This window comes from Elephantulus edwardii, unplaced genomic scaffold, assembly GCF_000299155.1.
Source record: "Elephantulus edwardii isolate Elephantulus edwardi_28Jun2011 unplaced genomic scaffold, EleEdw1.0 scaffold00060, whole genome shotgun sequence".
NCBI classification, from domain to species: Eukaryota; Metazoa; Chordata; class Mammalia; order Macroscelidea; family Macroscelididae; genus Elephantulus; species Elephantulus edwardii.
The window spans coordinates 2,176,581-2,193,596 of record NW_006399810.1 but is presented as its reverse complement, the minus strand read 5'-3'; the positions used below and the strand labels follow the sequence as shown (position 1 = coordinate 2,193,596).

At 40.4% G+C, this 17,016-nt stretch overlaps 1 protein-coding gene across 2 annotated transcripts in view; it reads left to right on the top strand.

Annotated features, from left to right (window-relative positions):
- The window catches only part of MFSD1 (major facilitator superfamily domain containing 1), a 33,689-nt gene extending 25,222 nt beyond the window's left edge, over positions 1-8,467 (top strand). For both annotated transcript variants that reach the window (XM_006887643.1, XM_006887642.1), the window contains 6 exons: positions 149-205; positions 553-709; positions 3,041-3,138; positions 4,317-4,429; positions 6,246-6,293; positions 8,406-8,467. In XM_006887643.1, coding sequence (XP_006887705.1) covers positions 149-205; positions 553-709; positions 3,041-3,138; positions 4,317-4,429; positions 6,246-6,293; positions 8,406-8,467 — 535 coding nt within the window. The remainder of the gene's footprint in view (positions 1-148; positions 206-552; positions 710-3,040; positions 3,139-4,316; positions 4,430-6,245; positions 6,294-8,405) is intronic.
- The last annotated feature ends 8,549 nt before the right edge of the window (positions 8,468-17,016 follow it).

Sequence of the window (17,016 nt, the reverse complement as noted above, 5' to 3'; positions counted from 1 at the left end):
ATAAGAAGAAAGAAAAGTTTATTAAACTTGGACTTATTTTTAGTTGGTTTTGTTTTAGCCTTTAATTTTGAAAATATTTCTGAAATTTTGAAAATAAATTGAGTAGTTTCCTGTCAGTACTTAATTCTCTCTCTCTTTCAATTTTTAGAGTGTTCTTTATGGAGAAATTTAAATTTTCCTCCCAGGCAGCAAGTGCAATTAACAGGTACTTCAATAATTCTTTAAGTATTTATTGCATGCATTGTGGGGTCTTTAATTATAATCCTGTGTTAAAAGAGGCAAAGAAAGTATTTGATCACCACACTATGAATGAAATCCCAGATGATCTGGGGACTGGAATCCTGGTTGACTGTCTTTGTACTAATGGAAAGTCACAGAAACATTGTATCACACTTGCTGTTTTACATTCAGTTTTACTACTGACTGGGAATGGAGACCATTTTCAGAGAATATTCAGTTGGATGAGTTAGAGTTTGTTTTGTGGGACTGTGGGATTGTGAAAAAATGTGTCCCTGTTGTGTTTCCTTAACTATTTAATCTGTCCCCGGGCAGTGTGGTGTATATCATATCTGCTCCCCTGTCCCCAGTGTTTGGGCTTCTGGTGGATAAAACAGGGAAGAACATCATCTGGGTTCTGTGTGCCGTGGCGATCACGCTGGTCTCCCACATGCTGTTGGCCTTTACGCTGTGGAACCCCTGGATTGCTATGGTAACGTACACCTGGGTGGTGTGAGGGCCGTGCTAGAAAAGTGGGGAAGAAAAGCAATTCTCATGCCTTTCGAACAATTATTTTAAATGTCTCCATTTAAATTAGTAATACTTAAGACATCTTTTATTTCACTTGGCTTACTTAAGCTAAACTCAGTTGTAATAAAATCATCTAATTAAGGCCAAAGTTCTTATTTTCATTTTCCCTTCCTGTATGTCATTAAAAAGAAGCCATTTGGTTGGGTGAGTTCAAGTGGAGTACGATTCACGGTGACCTTATGAAAACAGAACTGAAGCCTGCCCTGTGCGGTGCCAGCCTGGTCTCTGACACCCTCCATTCCATTGCTGCAGTCACTGTGTCAGAGAGTTCTCCTCTGTGATAGGTAGCCAAAAAACCCCAAAACAACCAACCCCCAAAGAGCCTAATACCTGTGATTTTGTATTCTTTCCTTTCTGCTCTTAGTAGATTAAAAAACTGGTGTTGCATGAAACCAGTTAGTGTTAAAAATGTTATTTTTAAGAGCACTAGGCTGATAAGCTAGCTGCATTTCTTACCTGAAAGAGATTTCTTTGAACAAACATCGTTGTGCATTTAGTGAGAATTTCCATAGGACAATTGCTAGGTGAAACTGCCCCTTTAATAATTGTATCTTTTAAAATTTATTTTAAATTGATTTTAATGAAAGTTTACAGAGATTTTGGATTTCCATTCATTCACTGTTGCACTTTTCTCCCTGCTCACCCCTCCCCCTCAATTAGCTTTTCTTTTTGAAAAGTAAAAGAAAAAATTCTTTCATTGTTATTCAGTCCCTCCCCCCAAGTCCACTCCACTATGCTACCTTTGTTCTGGACTCCTGCCGTAACAATAATAGCTCATCACATATCCTTTTTAAACAGTTCTCTGCCTCATCTGTTTCAGTGCCGTGTACATTATTTATACCATCTTTCTCAGTCTCCCCCCAACCCCTATGTCAGTCCTCTTTTATAACAGTAGCATTATGTCATATTTGTCTTTTTTGTGACTGAGATATTTCAGTTAGCATAATGTCCTCAGGGGTCACCCATTTTGTGTAATATTTCATGAGTTCCTTGTTTTTCGCTGCCATGTAGTATTCCATTGTGTTTGTCAGAATAACATTCAGATTAAATGCAAGGAGACATCATTCAGCAATTGAAAAGTGTGTACAGTCAACTAACACTAAGTGATGCTGTAGAAGGCAGGAGTGTGACTTAGTTCTTACCAAAACATCACAATGTTATTTTGTGTTCAGACGTTGAGATGAAGTGAGGAACATCTACATATGTTGTCGTATGTGCCTTCGAGTTGCCTAGACTCCTAGCGCCCTGAGCACAACAGCTCGGAACCTGCTCCATCCTGAGCCAGCCTCGCCGACACGGGCACACCTAGTCCCATTGCCCCAGCTGCCAGGTCTATCTATTTCAGTAAGGGTCTTACTCCCCGGAATATTAAAGCCCTCTTTTATTTTTAATTATCAGCCAAAAGATCTAGGAAAAAAAGGAAACTAGTAATTCATTGTCTCTACTAATTCCTAAATTGTTAGAATGACAATAATTTAACAGAAATGGTGATGATAAATAGTGTTAAAACTCAAAAATTTGCTAAAATTTTCACATTTTTTAAACATAATATTGTTCTAAACACATTTACTTTTTAATAAATGTATTATTAATTAAAAAATGTATTTTATTTAATTACTTCACTAAAAATCTACAGAAGGTGTCCTTGACATATTGGCTATTGACCGTATTTTAACTTTTGCTTATATGATAGGTATAAGTGATACCTTCTTTTTATTTAAATCAGGAATTTTTAAATTGAAGAATAAGCATTAGATGACGTTATTAGGTGGTTGATGATGTTGGCTCTGCGTCTTGCTATCTAGGTTTCTGTTAATGACCTAGAAATAAGTTAGTTAGAGCATTATTAGCATGATGTCCTGGTTCCTTCATTTGTAATTCCTAACAACTTCTAAAGGACTGGCTTTCCTGAAACTTTTTGCAAATTAACTTTATTATCTTCTTGGCCCTTGAATGCACTCTGTATCCAAGCCAGCTTGTAACATGTGATGAAAATGGTTAAATAAGTGTGTATTGACTCACTAGATGTACACTTGGAGTGAGGGTCAGGATATCTATGTGTTTTGGATAAAAGTTCTACCTTAATTATAAAAAAAAAACTCACCCCAACCCAAAAAATCCCTTACATCGTTATTCAGCATTAACTATTAAGCCACTCTTGCTGCAGCAAAGCGGGGGGAAAGTCACCTTTTGCTCAGTGTAAGAGCTCATTTCCATTCCCCTTCTTGTCTAGTGTCTTCTGGGAGTCTCCTATTCATTGCTTGCCTGCGCGTTGTGGCCAATGGTGGCCTATGTTGTTCCTGAGCATCAGCTGGGGACTGCATACGGCTTGTAAGTATTTGCACCTTCGTGTTTCTATGGTGGAGAGAGACTGGGGGCAGGGAGGCATCGGTTCTGATTCTCCTAGTAGGAAGGAAAAGGGTGAGAGTGAAGACGGGTCACCCTCGGCCACTCAGTTTGTTTTGACCTGTAGAGACCCGAGAAGGAAGAGAAAAATAGTTTGTATGGTTTTAAGACTAAATATTTTCGCATGCAGACTGTCCTGTCTATGGACGGGTGTGTTCAGTCTGTGTCAGGGCAGGAAGGAGCTGTCCCTGCTGACTCCTGGGCTGCTCAGACTCCTAAGAGGACAAGCAGGCTTACTCTCTTCATCTCAAGTGTTTGTCTGCTTCCCTGGAACTGAGATTATCAGGGCCCTAAGTCTTTGTATCAAAAGTAAATTCTCTTTTATGTTACTTTTTTTCTCCTCACCTAGTGGTCAGTAATCAAGAATATGTTAAGAGAAATTACTATTCTGAAGGGTTTGTTTCAATTCAGCCAGATAACAAATGACTTTAGAAAGTGACTGCCCTGCCATTATGTCCCAGTTCCTTTATAGTTTGAGTTTTTATTTTCCTGTAATTAAAAGGCTTCCTTATTCCTCAGAAGTCTTCCTTTGAAAATGCGGTCTAATAATACATGGTTCTTATGTCACTAAACTCACTGCCATTGAGTTGATTCCAATCCCTAGAGGTGCTTAGGACACTAGGACCCTGGAGGATTTCCAGGACTGTCAGTCTCTGCAGGCAAAGACCTCCCATCTCTGTCCCAAGGAGCAGCTGTGATGGGTTCAAACCTTCGACCTTGTGGTTAGCACATGGACTCTTTGGCCAGTGCTCTCTACCTGGGTGCCTCTTCTATGAATTAAAGAAAAACCCCGCAAAACCAAACAGCAGCCCAACTCATTTGTGTTGACTTGATGTAACTCACAGTGACCCTCCGTTGTGTTTGTGAAGTTGTAATAATGAGAAGATAGGGCCCCTCTTTCTCTCTTGGGGCTGTTTGTAGATTCAGCTGCCAGAGAAGCCTGGCTATCAGGTTAGCAGCTCAGCTCACCTCCAGACACACACACAGCGTTCTTCCTCTGTCGTCACCATCCTGAACATTGAGTAAAGTAACTGTGTCTTACAGTACAGTGTGTGTATGGAGAATCCTGACTGTGGACTTCGGCCTTGTTTGTTCAATTGCAGCATGCAGTCCATTCAGAACTTAGGGCTGGCCGTCGTCGCCATCATTGCTGGCCTGATCCTGGATACACGGGGATATTTATTCTTAGAAGTTTTTTTCATAGCCTGTGTTTCTAGTAAGTATGCTGGATGCCAATGTTTTGTTTCATTTGTTATGTCATGAAATGTTCTCATTTTTTTACCTTTAGGTTTTCTTTTTCTTTTTTTTCACAGCTTTATAACTTTGTTTGATAATCAGCGATTTGTTTTCATCCACATTGATGGTCTGTAGATTTATTAAAGTGGTGACAGGTGCATAGGTAACCAGTGTAAACAGCTTTTTTGGAATCTTCATCCTCGTGACATTTTCTGGGCAGCCGTGCATAGACGTGGTGTGGGCCATCCCTCATTCCTTCCGTGCAGAAAGCTTTGTTAAGCCTGGTGTCAGTGTGAACATCTGGCGTTCTCATCTCCTTCATGGCAAATTTCTGCATTTCCTTGCGTGCCCAAGGCGCACGCTTCCTAAAGCCCACTCTGTGGATGTGCTTGTGAATGTTGATGGTGACTCTGGTCACCACGTCGTTGATGGCAGAAAGGCTCCCTTCTGTGCGGGGGCCTGAGCACCGGGACAGGCTGGAAAGGAAGCTTTAATGTTCTTTTTAACATCTCGTTAAGTGAGATCCCAAGATGAATCTCTCTGTGTTACCTCATTTGTACCTAGGGGCTTGGCTTCCCCTCCAGCAGATTTTTAGTTTTCTGAGGATTCACAGAGTTTTGTGATTCCTGTCCTTAAGAGCAAGCAGAAATTCTGCTTCATTGTCTGTTTTAAATATTTAAGGTTTTTAAAAAACATTTTCACTTTTAACGTGGAACTACTGAAGCGTTCTTAGTGTCACTGTGGACATTGGTGCATTTTACATGTGAATACTCGGGGTTCATAGACATCTTCTGATTGCTTTTGGCCTTAGTTCTCTTGTTTAATATCAGGGTCCACTGGTTAAAATTGGGGAGCATTAGAGAACTCTTGAAGTAGGATAAAAGTAAAGCAACGGTTAAAAAAAAATTGTTTTCAATACAAACGTGAATTGTGTCCATTTAAAAAAAAAACACATTTACCCTTCAATAACACAAGATAGTAGCCACAGTGATGCTGTGAAAGCAATGATCATCCTTTACAAGGAAGAGACTGCACTTAAAGTCTTCATTTTCGAAATGGGCAGATCAGATTTAAAGGAGACATACTCTGTTATTAGAAAGCAAATTCTGGAGGAATACAAAACTTTAGGTCATCAAAGTGTTTTGAGGTTGTTTTTTTAAAGTGTTCTTTTTTTAAAGCTTATATTATAAAACATAGCTGAATTGTAAATCACATGTCAGTGTATATTTGGTTCTAATGGCCGACGCTGTGCCGTTGAAAATGTCTTTTCAGCGATATTAATTGACTGTAAATAAGCACTATGCCAAACTTAAATGAAAAAGCCAAGCAGCTGGCGTTCAGAGATCTTCCCGGCCCTGGGGTTCTAGGAGGCAAACGACCATATTCTTATGGTTGGTTATTTCATGTAAAGGTGGATGTGGTCTTCTCCAAACCTGAACTCCCTAAAGGACTGCTTCTGTTGGCTTTTCTCTAAATAGTGGTTTGGGGCCAGTGTACAGAAGGAGCAGCTTTAGAGGGAGCGGGGAGTTTGGGGGTGGCATGTGGTCCACTGCCTCTCTTCTGGGACCTCACTCAGATATGCTGGTCCTGGTCCTGCCACCTTCAGTCTCAAGTAGACCGTAGAGAATAGGATTTGCATCTTATTTTTATTGCTTTCAGAGAATAGAAATAATGTAAAGTGTTTATTCTAAATGCTTTAGGAAGGGTTCCATTGTGCCTGACCTTTCCTTTGTAATTACGGTACGTAGGCGTCGTTGAGGAGGAAGATACACCTATGTTTTTCTTTTCCTCTTTAGTGTCACTTTTGTCTGTGGTCTTCCTCTATTTGGTGAATCGTGCCCGTGGTAAGTACAGATTCAGTTGTATCTTCTCAAACCCCCGAGGCTCATCTTGTGGGGAGCCCTCTTTGGAGGCCACCACTTTAGCTCATGGGATACAGATACTTCTTCATAGAGGTGGAAACACATTTAATTACGTAACTTGTATGTGGGACCTGCGTGTTGATCAAGATCATTGCCTCCTCCTGGCTGTTTCAGTGTGAATGCTGTAGTTTGACATTTATGTTTTTATATTCTCATAAAAATCCCAAAGACACACAGTTCACATCCACCCGCCGCTCCCAGGGGGACAGATGAGCAGCCCCCTCGTGTGCATTAATGTCCCTGCAAACCTGCTGGGGGGTCAGTCAGCTGAGCAGTTCTGATTGGATGGTGCGGCGGCAGCCGTGTATCCAGAGTCCCTCTGGTGTTCTTATTTTCAGAATAAGGAATAATCAAGGATGTGCTTGTGAATGTTGATGGTGACTCTGGTCACTACTAAAGGATGTTGATACTTCTTATTCACTGCCTGTGACTTGATTCTGACTCCTGGGCACTTTTTGTGGTGTGTGTAGAGCAGAGCTGTCAGATAGGAAGATGCCGTGCTCACCACTGTACCCCCCGTGTGGCATGTGAACTGTCAGAGAGGAAGGCAGCTGTGCTCACCACTCTACCACCAGCACAACATGTGGGCTGTTAGAGAGGAAGGTGCCATCCTCACTATAGCACCAGCGCGGCATGTGAGCTGTCAGAGGAAGGTGCCATCCTCACCAGTACACCACCAATTCAACACATGAGCTGTCAGATAGGAAGGTACCATCCTCACCAGAATACCACCAATTCAACACATGAGCTACCAGAGGAAGGTGCCATCCTCACCACTCTACCACCAGCATGGCGTGTGAGCTGTCAGAGAGGAAGATGCCGTGCTCACCACTGTACCACCAGCGTGGCATGTGAGCTGTCAAGATAGGGAGGCAGCTGCGCTCACCACTCTACCACCAGCGCAGTACATGAGCTAGCAGATAGGAAGGTGCCGTGCTCACCACTATACCAGCAGCGCAGCATGTGAGTTGCCAGATAGGATTTCCAGGCTGTCACTTTCCGAGGCCGCTCTCCAGGTTTCTTACCCAGCTGCCTTTGAGTGGGTCCCAAGGGCCAGGCTTTCAGCTGCTAGTTGAACATCTGTAAGTATCTGTGCTGCACAGAGACCTTCCTGTTAGTTAGCAGAGTGCGGCACAGTTGCTGTTTAAATTCTTTTTTGGGCAGTGCTTTTAATTTTCTGTTTAATCGAAACAGATTCTCAGTTAGCTGAGGGTCAGATAGCTGACCCTTTAGATATTTTTCAGAGACTAAACAGCTCAGGAGGAGAGTTTTCGTATTTCTCTCATGGAGTTACTGGTGGATTTGAGCCAACTACCTTTGGATTGAGAGTGCAGCTCCCTATCCACTAGGCCAGCAGAGCTCCTTATTTTCCTTATTACTGTGCTTATGTACGGTGGAGTTGAAGTGACTCATAGCTGATGCTCCAGCAGGTTTTCAGAGGCAGTAAATTCCTTCCCCATCCTTCTCCCGCGGAGCAGCTGATGGATTTGAACCGCGTCTTCAGGTTGACAATGCAGTGTCTTATCACTACGCTACCAGGGCTGTGTCCTACTTAATAAAATCAGAGGCAGTATATAAGTCCAATGGGAAAGGGGAAGCTAGAACTAAGGGATGAGTAGTTGTTTCACATAAAGAGTCTTTGCTTAAAATAATTTCTTTTTTAGAAGGGTCAAGTATATAAACCAATTCCTTTTCATATTTTATAGCTTTTTCTGTTACTTAAAATAAGAAATAAAATGATATCTGTGGAAAAGTTTATAGAAACCTAACAAGACGACGATTAAGTGCTTGATTAGTAACCAAAAGCTTGGCGGTTTGAGTCCACGGTGTCTTTGTGGGAGGAAAGGCCTGCTCATCTGTACTCTTAGAGATTGGAGCCCAGGAAAAAACCTTCCAGGCAGTTGTGCTCTGCCTCGTGGGGAAAACGCGAGCATAACTGACTCAGCAAACGCCAAACACACAAATGACTCTATATTTGAACTTGACAGTTTTAGTGCTTATATTGAAAAGATTCCATGCTTGTTTGTGTTTTAGGTGGGAACTTAAATTATTCTGCAAAACAAAGGGAAGAAATGAAGCTTTCTCATACTGAGTAAGTATTAAAAAAGGAAAATAGTGTGTATTTTAAAAATTTTATAGGCCAGAATTTTCTATTAAGGACTTAGGGCTTGGGTTTTTTTCATTCATTTTTATGAGCTAACAATTATTCCTGTGTGACAATCCATTGTCTTCTATGAGAGAGAACTCTTATATTTGTAATTAATTGGGGGAAAAGGTCTCTGCCATGCTCCTGTGCTGCTTACTCCTCCACTCCCTCTGGTATTTTCCTTTCTTTGTTGTTAGGTGCCATGAATGTCCTCCCCAGCCGATGCGAGACCAGAATGCAAAGCCTTACCTAGGTCCCTACCACTTTGACACTTGTTTTCTTTGAACCTGTGGCAGCAACTCTGTGTCAGGCTTTAGCAGTTGAGTTGTTGTTTGATTTTCTGGTATGCTGTCCTCTGTTATCTAACTCCTTTGGAACATAAGGAAATACAGGATGTGAGATTTAAATTAATTTTAAGTTAAGTGTCTTGTTAATTCATGACTCAAATGCAGAAGTCAAATGCAATTTTCCAACTACCAAAAGGATTGGTAGTTGGAAAATTGGAATGTGGTAAATAAGGCTAGAGATTGAATTTTATACATTCAATGATTTATTCCAATCCATAATTGAGGACTATTTATGATAGACGTGACCTCACCAGATGGACTATGCAGAAATCAGAATGACTATACCTTGGAAAGATTCGATGGAGAGCCTTAAAACCAGTGGTCAAAACATGGCCAGTGCTGACTGTATCCGTTACTCAAGTGCAAGTTCTGATTGAAGTTAAGGGAAATGGAAACATGCCCATGCGAACCAAGATACAATCTTGAGTCTATCCCATCTGAATTTTACAACTATCTCAAGGACAGATTTGATGCATTGAACTGTGGACATCATCCATGAGGAAAATTGAAAGGTCTTTACAAAGACCACAAAGAAAGAAAAGAACAAACTGATTGCAGGAGAGACTCAGAAACTTGCACTCGAATGTAGAAGAGGCTAAAACAAAGGAAAGAAATGCTGAAGTATGAAAGAGGAACAGATTTAAAAGGGTAGCTCAAGAAGATAAAGAAAAGTATTATTTGTGAAGAGCTGTCCTGTTCAACTTTGCCACTCTTACTGGAGTAAGGTTTTGATTTGTGGTTTTGATTTGCATCCCTCTTATTGCCAGTGATTTGGCGCAGTTCTTTCTATGTCTGTTGGCCATTTGAATATCTTCCTCTGTGAATTCTTTCCATGTCTTTTGCTCATTTTGTAATTGGGTTATCAGTCTTTTTCTCGTGGAGGCCCAGGAGTATTCTATAAACTTTTGTTATGAGACTCTTGTCTGAGATGGTATTGCCAAATGTTTGTTCCCAGCCTGTAGGTTTTCTTTTCACCCTGTTGGAAAAATGTTTTTGACGAACACAGGGATTTAATCTTTAGAAGGTCCCTCCCATTCATCAGTTTTATCCTCTTCAGATTGTGCATTTCTGACTTTATTTTGCAGTCTCTTTATACCATAGAGTAGGGCTTCTAAGCTTGATCCTAATTTGTCTTTTATGAACTTTATGGTTTTGGGCTTTACTCACAAGTCTCTTACCCACCTTGAGGTGATTTTTGTGTATGGCATGAGATGTAGAACCTGTTTCAGCTTTCTGTAGGTAGCAGTCCAGTGTTGCGAGCACCATTTGTTGAAGAGGTTGTCATTTCCCAATTGAAGCCTTTATTTCCTTGTTGAATATTAGTTGACCATATATAGCTGGGTCTCTTTCTGGGTTCTCAGTTATATGTTCCACTGCTCTGTGTGCCTGCCGTTGTACCAAATGTTGGAGAGGATGTGGTGAGATAGGAACTCTTTTACATTGTTGATGGCACTGTACAGTGGCACAACCACTCTGGAAGGCAGTTTGGTGCTTCCTCAAAAATCTGAACATAGAAATTCCATATGACCCAGCTGTTTCATCACTTGGAATATACTCCAAGAAAACGAGAACTGAGGCTCAAATGGAAACTTGTACACCAATGTTCATAGCAGCATTAGTCACCATTGCAAGAATATGGAAATAGCCCAGATGTCCAACCAAAAATGAATGGATGGAGAAGTTGTGGTACATTCATACAATGCAATACCACACATCACGCAGCAGCAATCATTTTGTAAATTACTACCTAACTTGAGAGGGACTGGAGAGCCTTATGCTGAGTACACTAACTCAGTCCCACAAAGACAAATACTTTATAAAACCGTTATTGTGGAATGAGTAGGAAGATCCTAGGTGGGGGGAGGGGAGGGTCGAAATAGAGGTGAGGATGGGTGGGGGGTGTTAGGGAGTTAATTATAAGATTGCATAATTGGGTGTGTGGGTGGGGTGAAGAAAATGGGAAGGATCTTTTGTGAAAAACAATGTATTCAAACTTTGTAAATAAATCAGAATAGAACAACACCCATAAGACAATGCACGGAAATTATTGTATAAAACTAAACGTATGTGAATGAAACAGTGTATATGAATACTGTATAAAAGTGAATGATGGTATGAATATTAATAGATTTTAAAAAATTTTAAAAATTATGAAGAACTGGAGTTAAAAAAACAAGGTGGAAGAACATACTTGGCATTTCTCAAGCTGAAAGAACTGAAGAACAAATTTAACCTCTGAGTTACAATCAGAAGCAGAATGCCGAATGATGCAGGAAGTATCAAAAGAAGATGGAAGTGATACACAGTGATTGTACCAAAAGAATTGGTCGACACGGACCATTTTCAGGAGGTGGTAGCATATGATCAAGAATCAGTGATACTAAAGAAAAAAATTAGAACCGCACTAACAGCATTGACTGGCACAGCATAGCACCCCAGGAATTGGTGGAACACTAGTCTCAATAAATAGATACAGCTGGGTATGATCACTAATCTGTGATAAAAAATTTAAAAGTACCCAGCCAGCTGACTGGAAGAGACCCAAACTTGTCCCATTCCCAGCGAAGGTGATCCAACAGAATAGAAATTATTGATTAGTATCATTAAGATTGTTGCTGTTGTTAAGTGCCGTCGAGTCGCAGTGACTCATAGTGACCCTGTGAAGGAGAGTCCTCGACGCTTGGGTGCCTTTCATCCTCTCTCCAGGTTCATAGGGTTTCTGGAGGCAAGCTATTATGGGAGTGGATGCCACTCCTCCTTCCAAGCTTGTTTTAATCGGGGAGCTCTACCCCACTCTCTGTCCTCATTGGGTAGCCAATCATTAATGCATTTGACACATCAGTGTCACAGTGTTCAGCCTCACAGCAACCACAAGTGACTGCGGTACGGCAACTTGTACACCAGGCTATATGACCTAGAGGAATGTCTGAACAAAAACAATGAAACCTCGCTGAAGATGTTTAAAGAAACACTGTAACAGTATATATAACAAGGAACTACCTTTAATTGAAGCTGGATTCAGAAGAGACCATGGCCTTAGGAATATCGCTGATGTCCAGTGGATGTTGGATGCAAACAGAGAATACCAGAAGAATGGCTATTTGACTGTGTGGATCATCTCAAACTATGGTTAAATTTAAGAAGAATGGAAATCCCAGAACACTTAGTTGACCTCATGCAAAACCTTTACACAGACCAAGGAGTTGTCCGAACAGAACAAGGGCATACGGCATGCTTTAAAAATCAGGAGGGGTGTGCATTGGGGTGTATCCTCTCTCCATACGTGCTCCTGTTTGCTGAGCAGATTATTTGACAGGATGGACTCTGTGAATAAAATGGGGGATCTGGAACAGCCTGCATTATGCAGATGATGGCAACCTTGCTTGCAAAACATTAAAAGGAACTTGGAACAGGAATTTTCAAACTTGAAAACAGAATGTTAAATAACTTATGACAGCAAAGAATTGGAAACAGCACAGACATTCCAAAGTAGGGAATTTCTAATATGTACTATGACATATTCATGATGTAGTATGTTTTTAAAAATCAGTTATAGAAGGATTTTTTTAAATGTTACAAGTGATTAACAGACTAAGTTAACAAAAGATAAAAATGCATATGTAATATCCTTAGATTAATTCAAGAAAATGTATTATTCAAAGAAGAAAAAGAAACCCAGTTATTTGTGTGTACAAGCAGCTTGGGCTGCAAATGAGATCCAGTCTGGAGTCTTCTACGTCAGTCGGGACAGAGGCGGACAGTTCTTATTTGGCCTTGCTTTAGTGCAGGAAGGAGTTGTGGTGCCATAGCCTCTAGCATGTTGTGTTGCTAATCAAAAGCTTTGCATCTGTGGCAGTTGTAGTCCCCTAGTAGCGCCGCAGGAGAGAGATAACCAGTCCCCTCCTGTTAGGCTACGACCTTGAAAACCCATCGGAGGGTCCCTGAGTCAAATCAGTGTGAAGACAGTGTGTTTGGTTTCAGTGCAAGAAAAGGCTTGAGGTCTTTGCCTTGATTTAAAAGCTGTACATGCAGCAAGTGGTTGTGATAAAGACCTTCTTTTGAGTAAGGTTGATAGTCTTAAAGTTAGAGCAGATTTTCATAACTTTAAAGCAAGGGTTCACAGGGACGCTGCCCTGCTCAAGGTGGCGGTTCCCACACCACTTTGAACGTGTCCTAGTCCTGCCTTCTCCAGTCCTGCTCTAATCCAGGCCCATGCGCCAGGCACTGGGAAGGGCTCACTTGACCTCTTCCAGTCTCCTGTTCCAGGCTTCCACCTGTAATAGCCCTGTGGTTATGACGAATCATCCGAATTGCAAGCACTCTCAGTCTCGTGATGTCTTGACTCATTGGCCATGACAGAACCTGGGCACAGCCTTGTTGAAAGGACAAGTAGGGGTTGTCTAGAGCTGGGTATTGTAACCTCATAATAGCTTATAATAAAAAAAGATAAAACAGAAGTGTATTAGTCACTACTTTTGAATGGTAGGTTTATAAGTGTTTCTTTTCTTTGCTTCTCTAAAGTACAAAAAAAAACCAAGCAAAACACACAGCTAAATATGTAACTTTTAAGACTTGGCACTTCATAATTTGTGAGTTTTATGATGTTCATTTTATAATCCAGGTGGGACATTTGGTGTTTTCTACCCATTTTGATATGATTCCGTTGTATTTTGCAGATGAGAAGTTTAAATGACTGTATCATGAGAAATGGCTGCGCACACCAGTGGTTTGAAAACATACATTGGTTTTATGTGGATATCTTTTTCCCATTTAGAATTTAGTCATAAAAAAAATAATGGAGTGGAAAGTCATTGTATTTATAGTATGACTGCACCTTTTTCAGAGTATATTTGTGAGGATTATTTCAGCCTGTTTTGTCTTGTATACCGCTGTAGTATTGGCTGCACAGAGAGAACTTCAGAAAATTGCTCTGGAACACCCCTGTGGCTTTTAGGAAGGCCAGTAAATAATGGAAAACATTGACTCTAGTGATAATTTTTCATCAAGTATATCTTAGGAAATGACCTTTTTAAAAATCTTAATGCAAAAACCTTGGAGGTGTGTAAGAAGCATTGTTTTCTACTGAATGAAGTCTGCCATTATGAATTAACTCTTTGTTACCTTTGTAGAAGGTGGTTTTTTGTGGGGAGGTATCTTCATAGTCACAGACAGACCATGTTCCGTGTTTCCTCTGAGGGGTTGCATAGAAACCCTTCGGAGCTGCTCCATTGCTGTTACTGGGGACTCTGCACATTCTGGGACATAATCTTGTTGCCCAGAGTTTCTATCAGTGCTTTTCTTAGAATCTGTTAAAAAGGAAAAAAGTGTCCTTCACATTATGATGACAATTGCTTATCTACATATATAAATAAAAATATTACAAAATAAAAAATTGCTGTCTACGAACTTTTGTTTTTTTTCAAAATACTAAAAAACACTGATTTTACTTTTTAGTTATATAAGAAGTCTATCTTAAGAAAGTCTAAATTGTAATAAATAAAATCTGTCTAATTATATTCAGTGAAAGATTATGAAGAAGCTTTCATCAAAAATGTCATTAAAGAATTTTTTTAATGTGTTTTATTTTTTGTGGCCATGCAGATATTTTAGAGAGTAAATATTAAGCCAGCTTATTTAATTACAGTGTTTAAAAGAAATGCCATGACATTATGTACTTAAATTCTGGGACAGAATGAGGTACAACCCTTTCACAGGATAACTTCGTTGACATCTTTTTTTCCTGACTTGCGGTTCAGTTCAGCATTTCTTCAGTGTGGCTGCGTGTGGTGGTCTAGCGCTGTCTGTAAACACTCAGCCCCAGCATCACTGGCTGGTCGACTCCGCTCATGCTGGTGACTTTGTGCAGTCTGACCTCTGCCTTGCTCTTATTAATGACACTGTACTCCAGCTCACCCACCTGCTTCCCTGTTTTCAGATAGGTTGTGTTGTTCCTCTTGGGGTGGGGTTGGGGTGGGGAGGACGTTTCCCCATGTTGTTTCTTTTGCTGGGAATGCATTCTTCAAGTTATGTTACAGTTTTTTGTTACTTACAACAAATAACTTTGGCATCTAGCTTGAAACTTCTTCCTTGTGGAATCGGTTTCAGATTCCTCTGGCTGGATCAGCTGCTTCTAAAACTCCCGTAGTCTTCTAACACATTTTCCTTTATTCCTTAGAATATGTTGAAGAGTTTATGAGCGTGTGTTAGTGTTTGTGTGACTGTTGCCATCTGTCTCCTGTTTAGGCTGTAAGCTCCATGAGGTCGTGTGCATGTTTCATCAGCCATGATCATGGCTATTCTGCGTAGCCTAAAGTGGCACAATAGAACTATTGAATGATGATGCATCAGTCAAAAGTATAAACTGGAATAACCTTTGGGGAAAGGCACTGACACTATGAATAGAAAGACCTAAAGGGAGCTGCTTACATTTTTTTGTCCCAGTACTTCCATTTCTGTTTATTCTAAGGAAGACAGTCAGACATGTGTTTAAAGTATCTTCATGTATGTGTTTAAAGTATCTTCACTGCAAGATGATGTATAACGGTTTTAAATAGGAAACAATTAAAACTTCTAAGAATATTGGTTAAGTATGTCTTATCACATCCTTAAAATGAAATAATAAGCAGACATGACTTTGGGCATGTTGTCAGGAAGGAGCAGTCCTTATAAAAGGACATCCTACTGAGAAAAGTCAGAGAAAGAGGAAGACTTTCCACAAGATGGATTGACAACGGTCGCCATGACAACAGGCTTTAGCTTGTCAGAGATTGTGTGCGGGTGGCACAGGAGAGAGCAGGGTTCAAATCTGCTCTTCATAGTATCACTTGAGTTGAAGTCAACCAGACAGTACCTAACAACAACAGCTGGCATTGTTCTCACTGAATGCTTTTGATGGCACTTTTACGGGGGAAGATTCACAGTGTCGCAATTTTACAAAACCGAAAACAAACATGTCAGGAGAATGTGCATGTGACTGATTCTTCAGGAGGTGACTTTCTGGGGAGTCTATATTTTCTGATTTTTCAATATTAATTTATAATCAAAGTTTAAAATACAAAGTTTAAAAAGAAAGCACAAAAACCTTAATGTAGTGTGCTTGTTTGAGTGCTCCTGTTTGAAGGAAAGGGCTTTTGGAAGAGAGGAAGTAACAGGTAGTTTTTTGAAGAGTTAGTGATATAGATAGGAATTGACCATGACACTGAGTTTAAATAGCATTGAGTTGAAATGGAGAAATTGCATGTAAAGGGAACAGGAGACCTTGAAAGAGTCAAGGACATGTAAAGTAATGCACTATATTTTTCCCCCCTTTAGTGGTCAGTAGAGAACGCTGATAGTCTTATGGTAGGGAGTTGTATTGCCAACCCAGAAGCAGGAGGTTTGAATCCCCCAGCTGCTCTTCAGGAGAAAGCTCGGTTACCACCGCCTGTGCATTTACAGCCTCTGAAAACCCTCTGGAGGGTCGACTGTGAGTCAGGTCCAATTAAATGGCACAAAACAACAATGTTACGTCAGTGAACAAAGCAGTGTTTGGTGGTAACAAAGGAACCATTCCATTCTAAGCAATATGCAAAGTGAATGATTTCTGTAATACCTCACCATACCACCCTTTAGTTCTTACATCTGAATGGTCTTGAGTGCCCAGTAGGGAGAAGAATCTAGGCCCTGAACAGAGATTTCCTGCCAAGCAGCTGATTTCCCACAGAGAGTGTAATAAACCAGTATTCTGTTAAAAACTGAAAAGCCCGTCATCACACAGAACAGATAGCTAGATTTAATACAACTGAATGTAAGCTGTTGTATGTATGTCTGTATAGGTCATAAATGGAACTTTTTAAGAATTTCAATAAATTATAGCTGATATTGAGAATAATGGAAACCCCAAAATACTTAATTGTGCTTATACAAAACCTATACCTAGAACACTGCACAGTTTAAAGTCAAGAAAGATGTGTTAGGACTCTATCCTTTCTCCATATGTATTCAGGCTGTATGCTGAACAGATCAGGTGCATAGCCTCTCCTTGGATCTTTATCAACCCTGCATCATAGTATTAGGTGATGAGATCTATCATAGAGCCAGAGGCTCAGCAGAGTGTGTAAAACTTGGAATATTGTTATGTGCCATCGAGTCGCTTGTGACTCATAGCGACTCT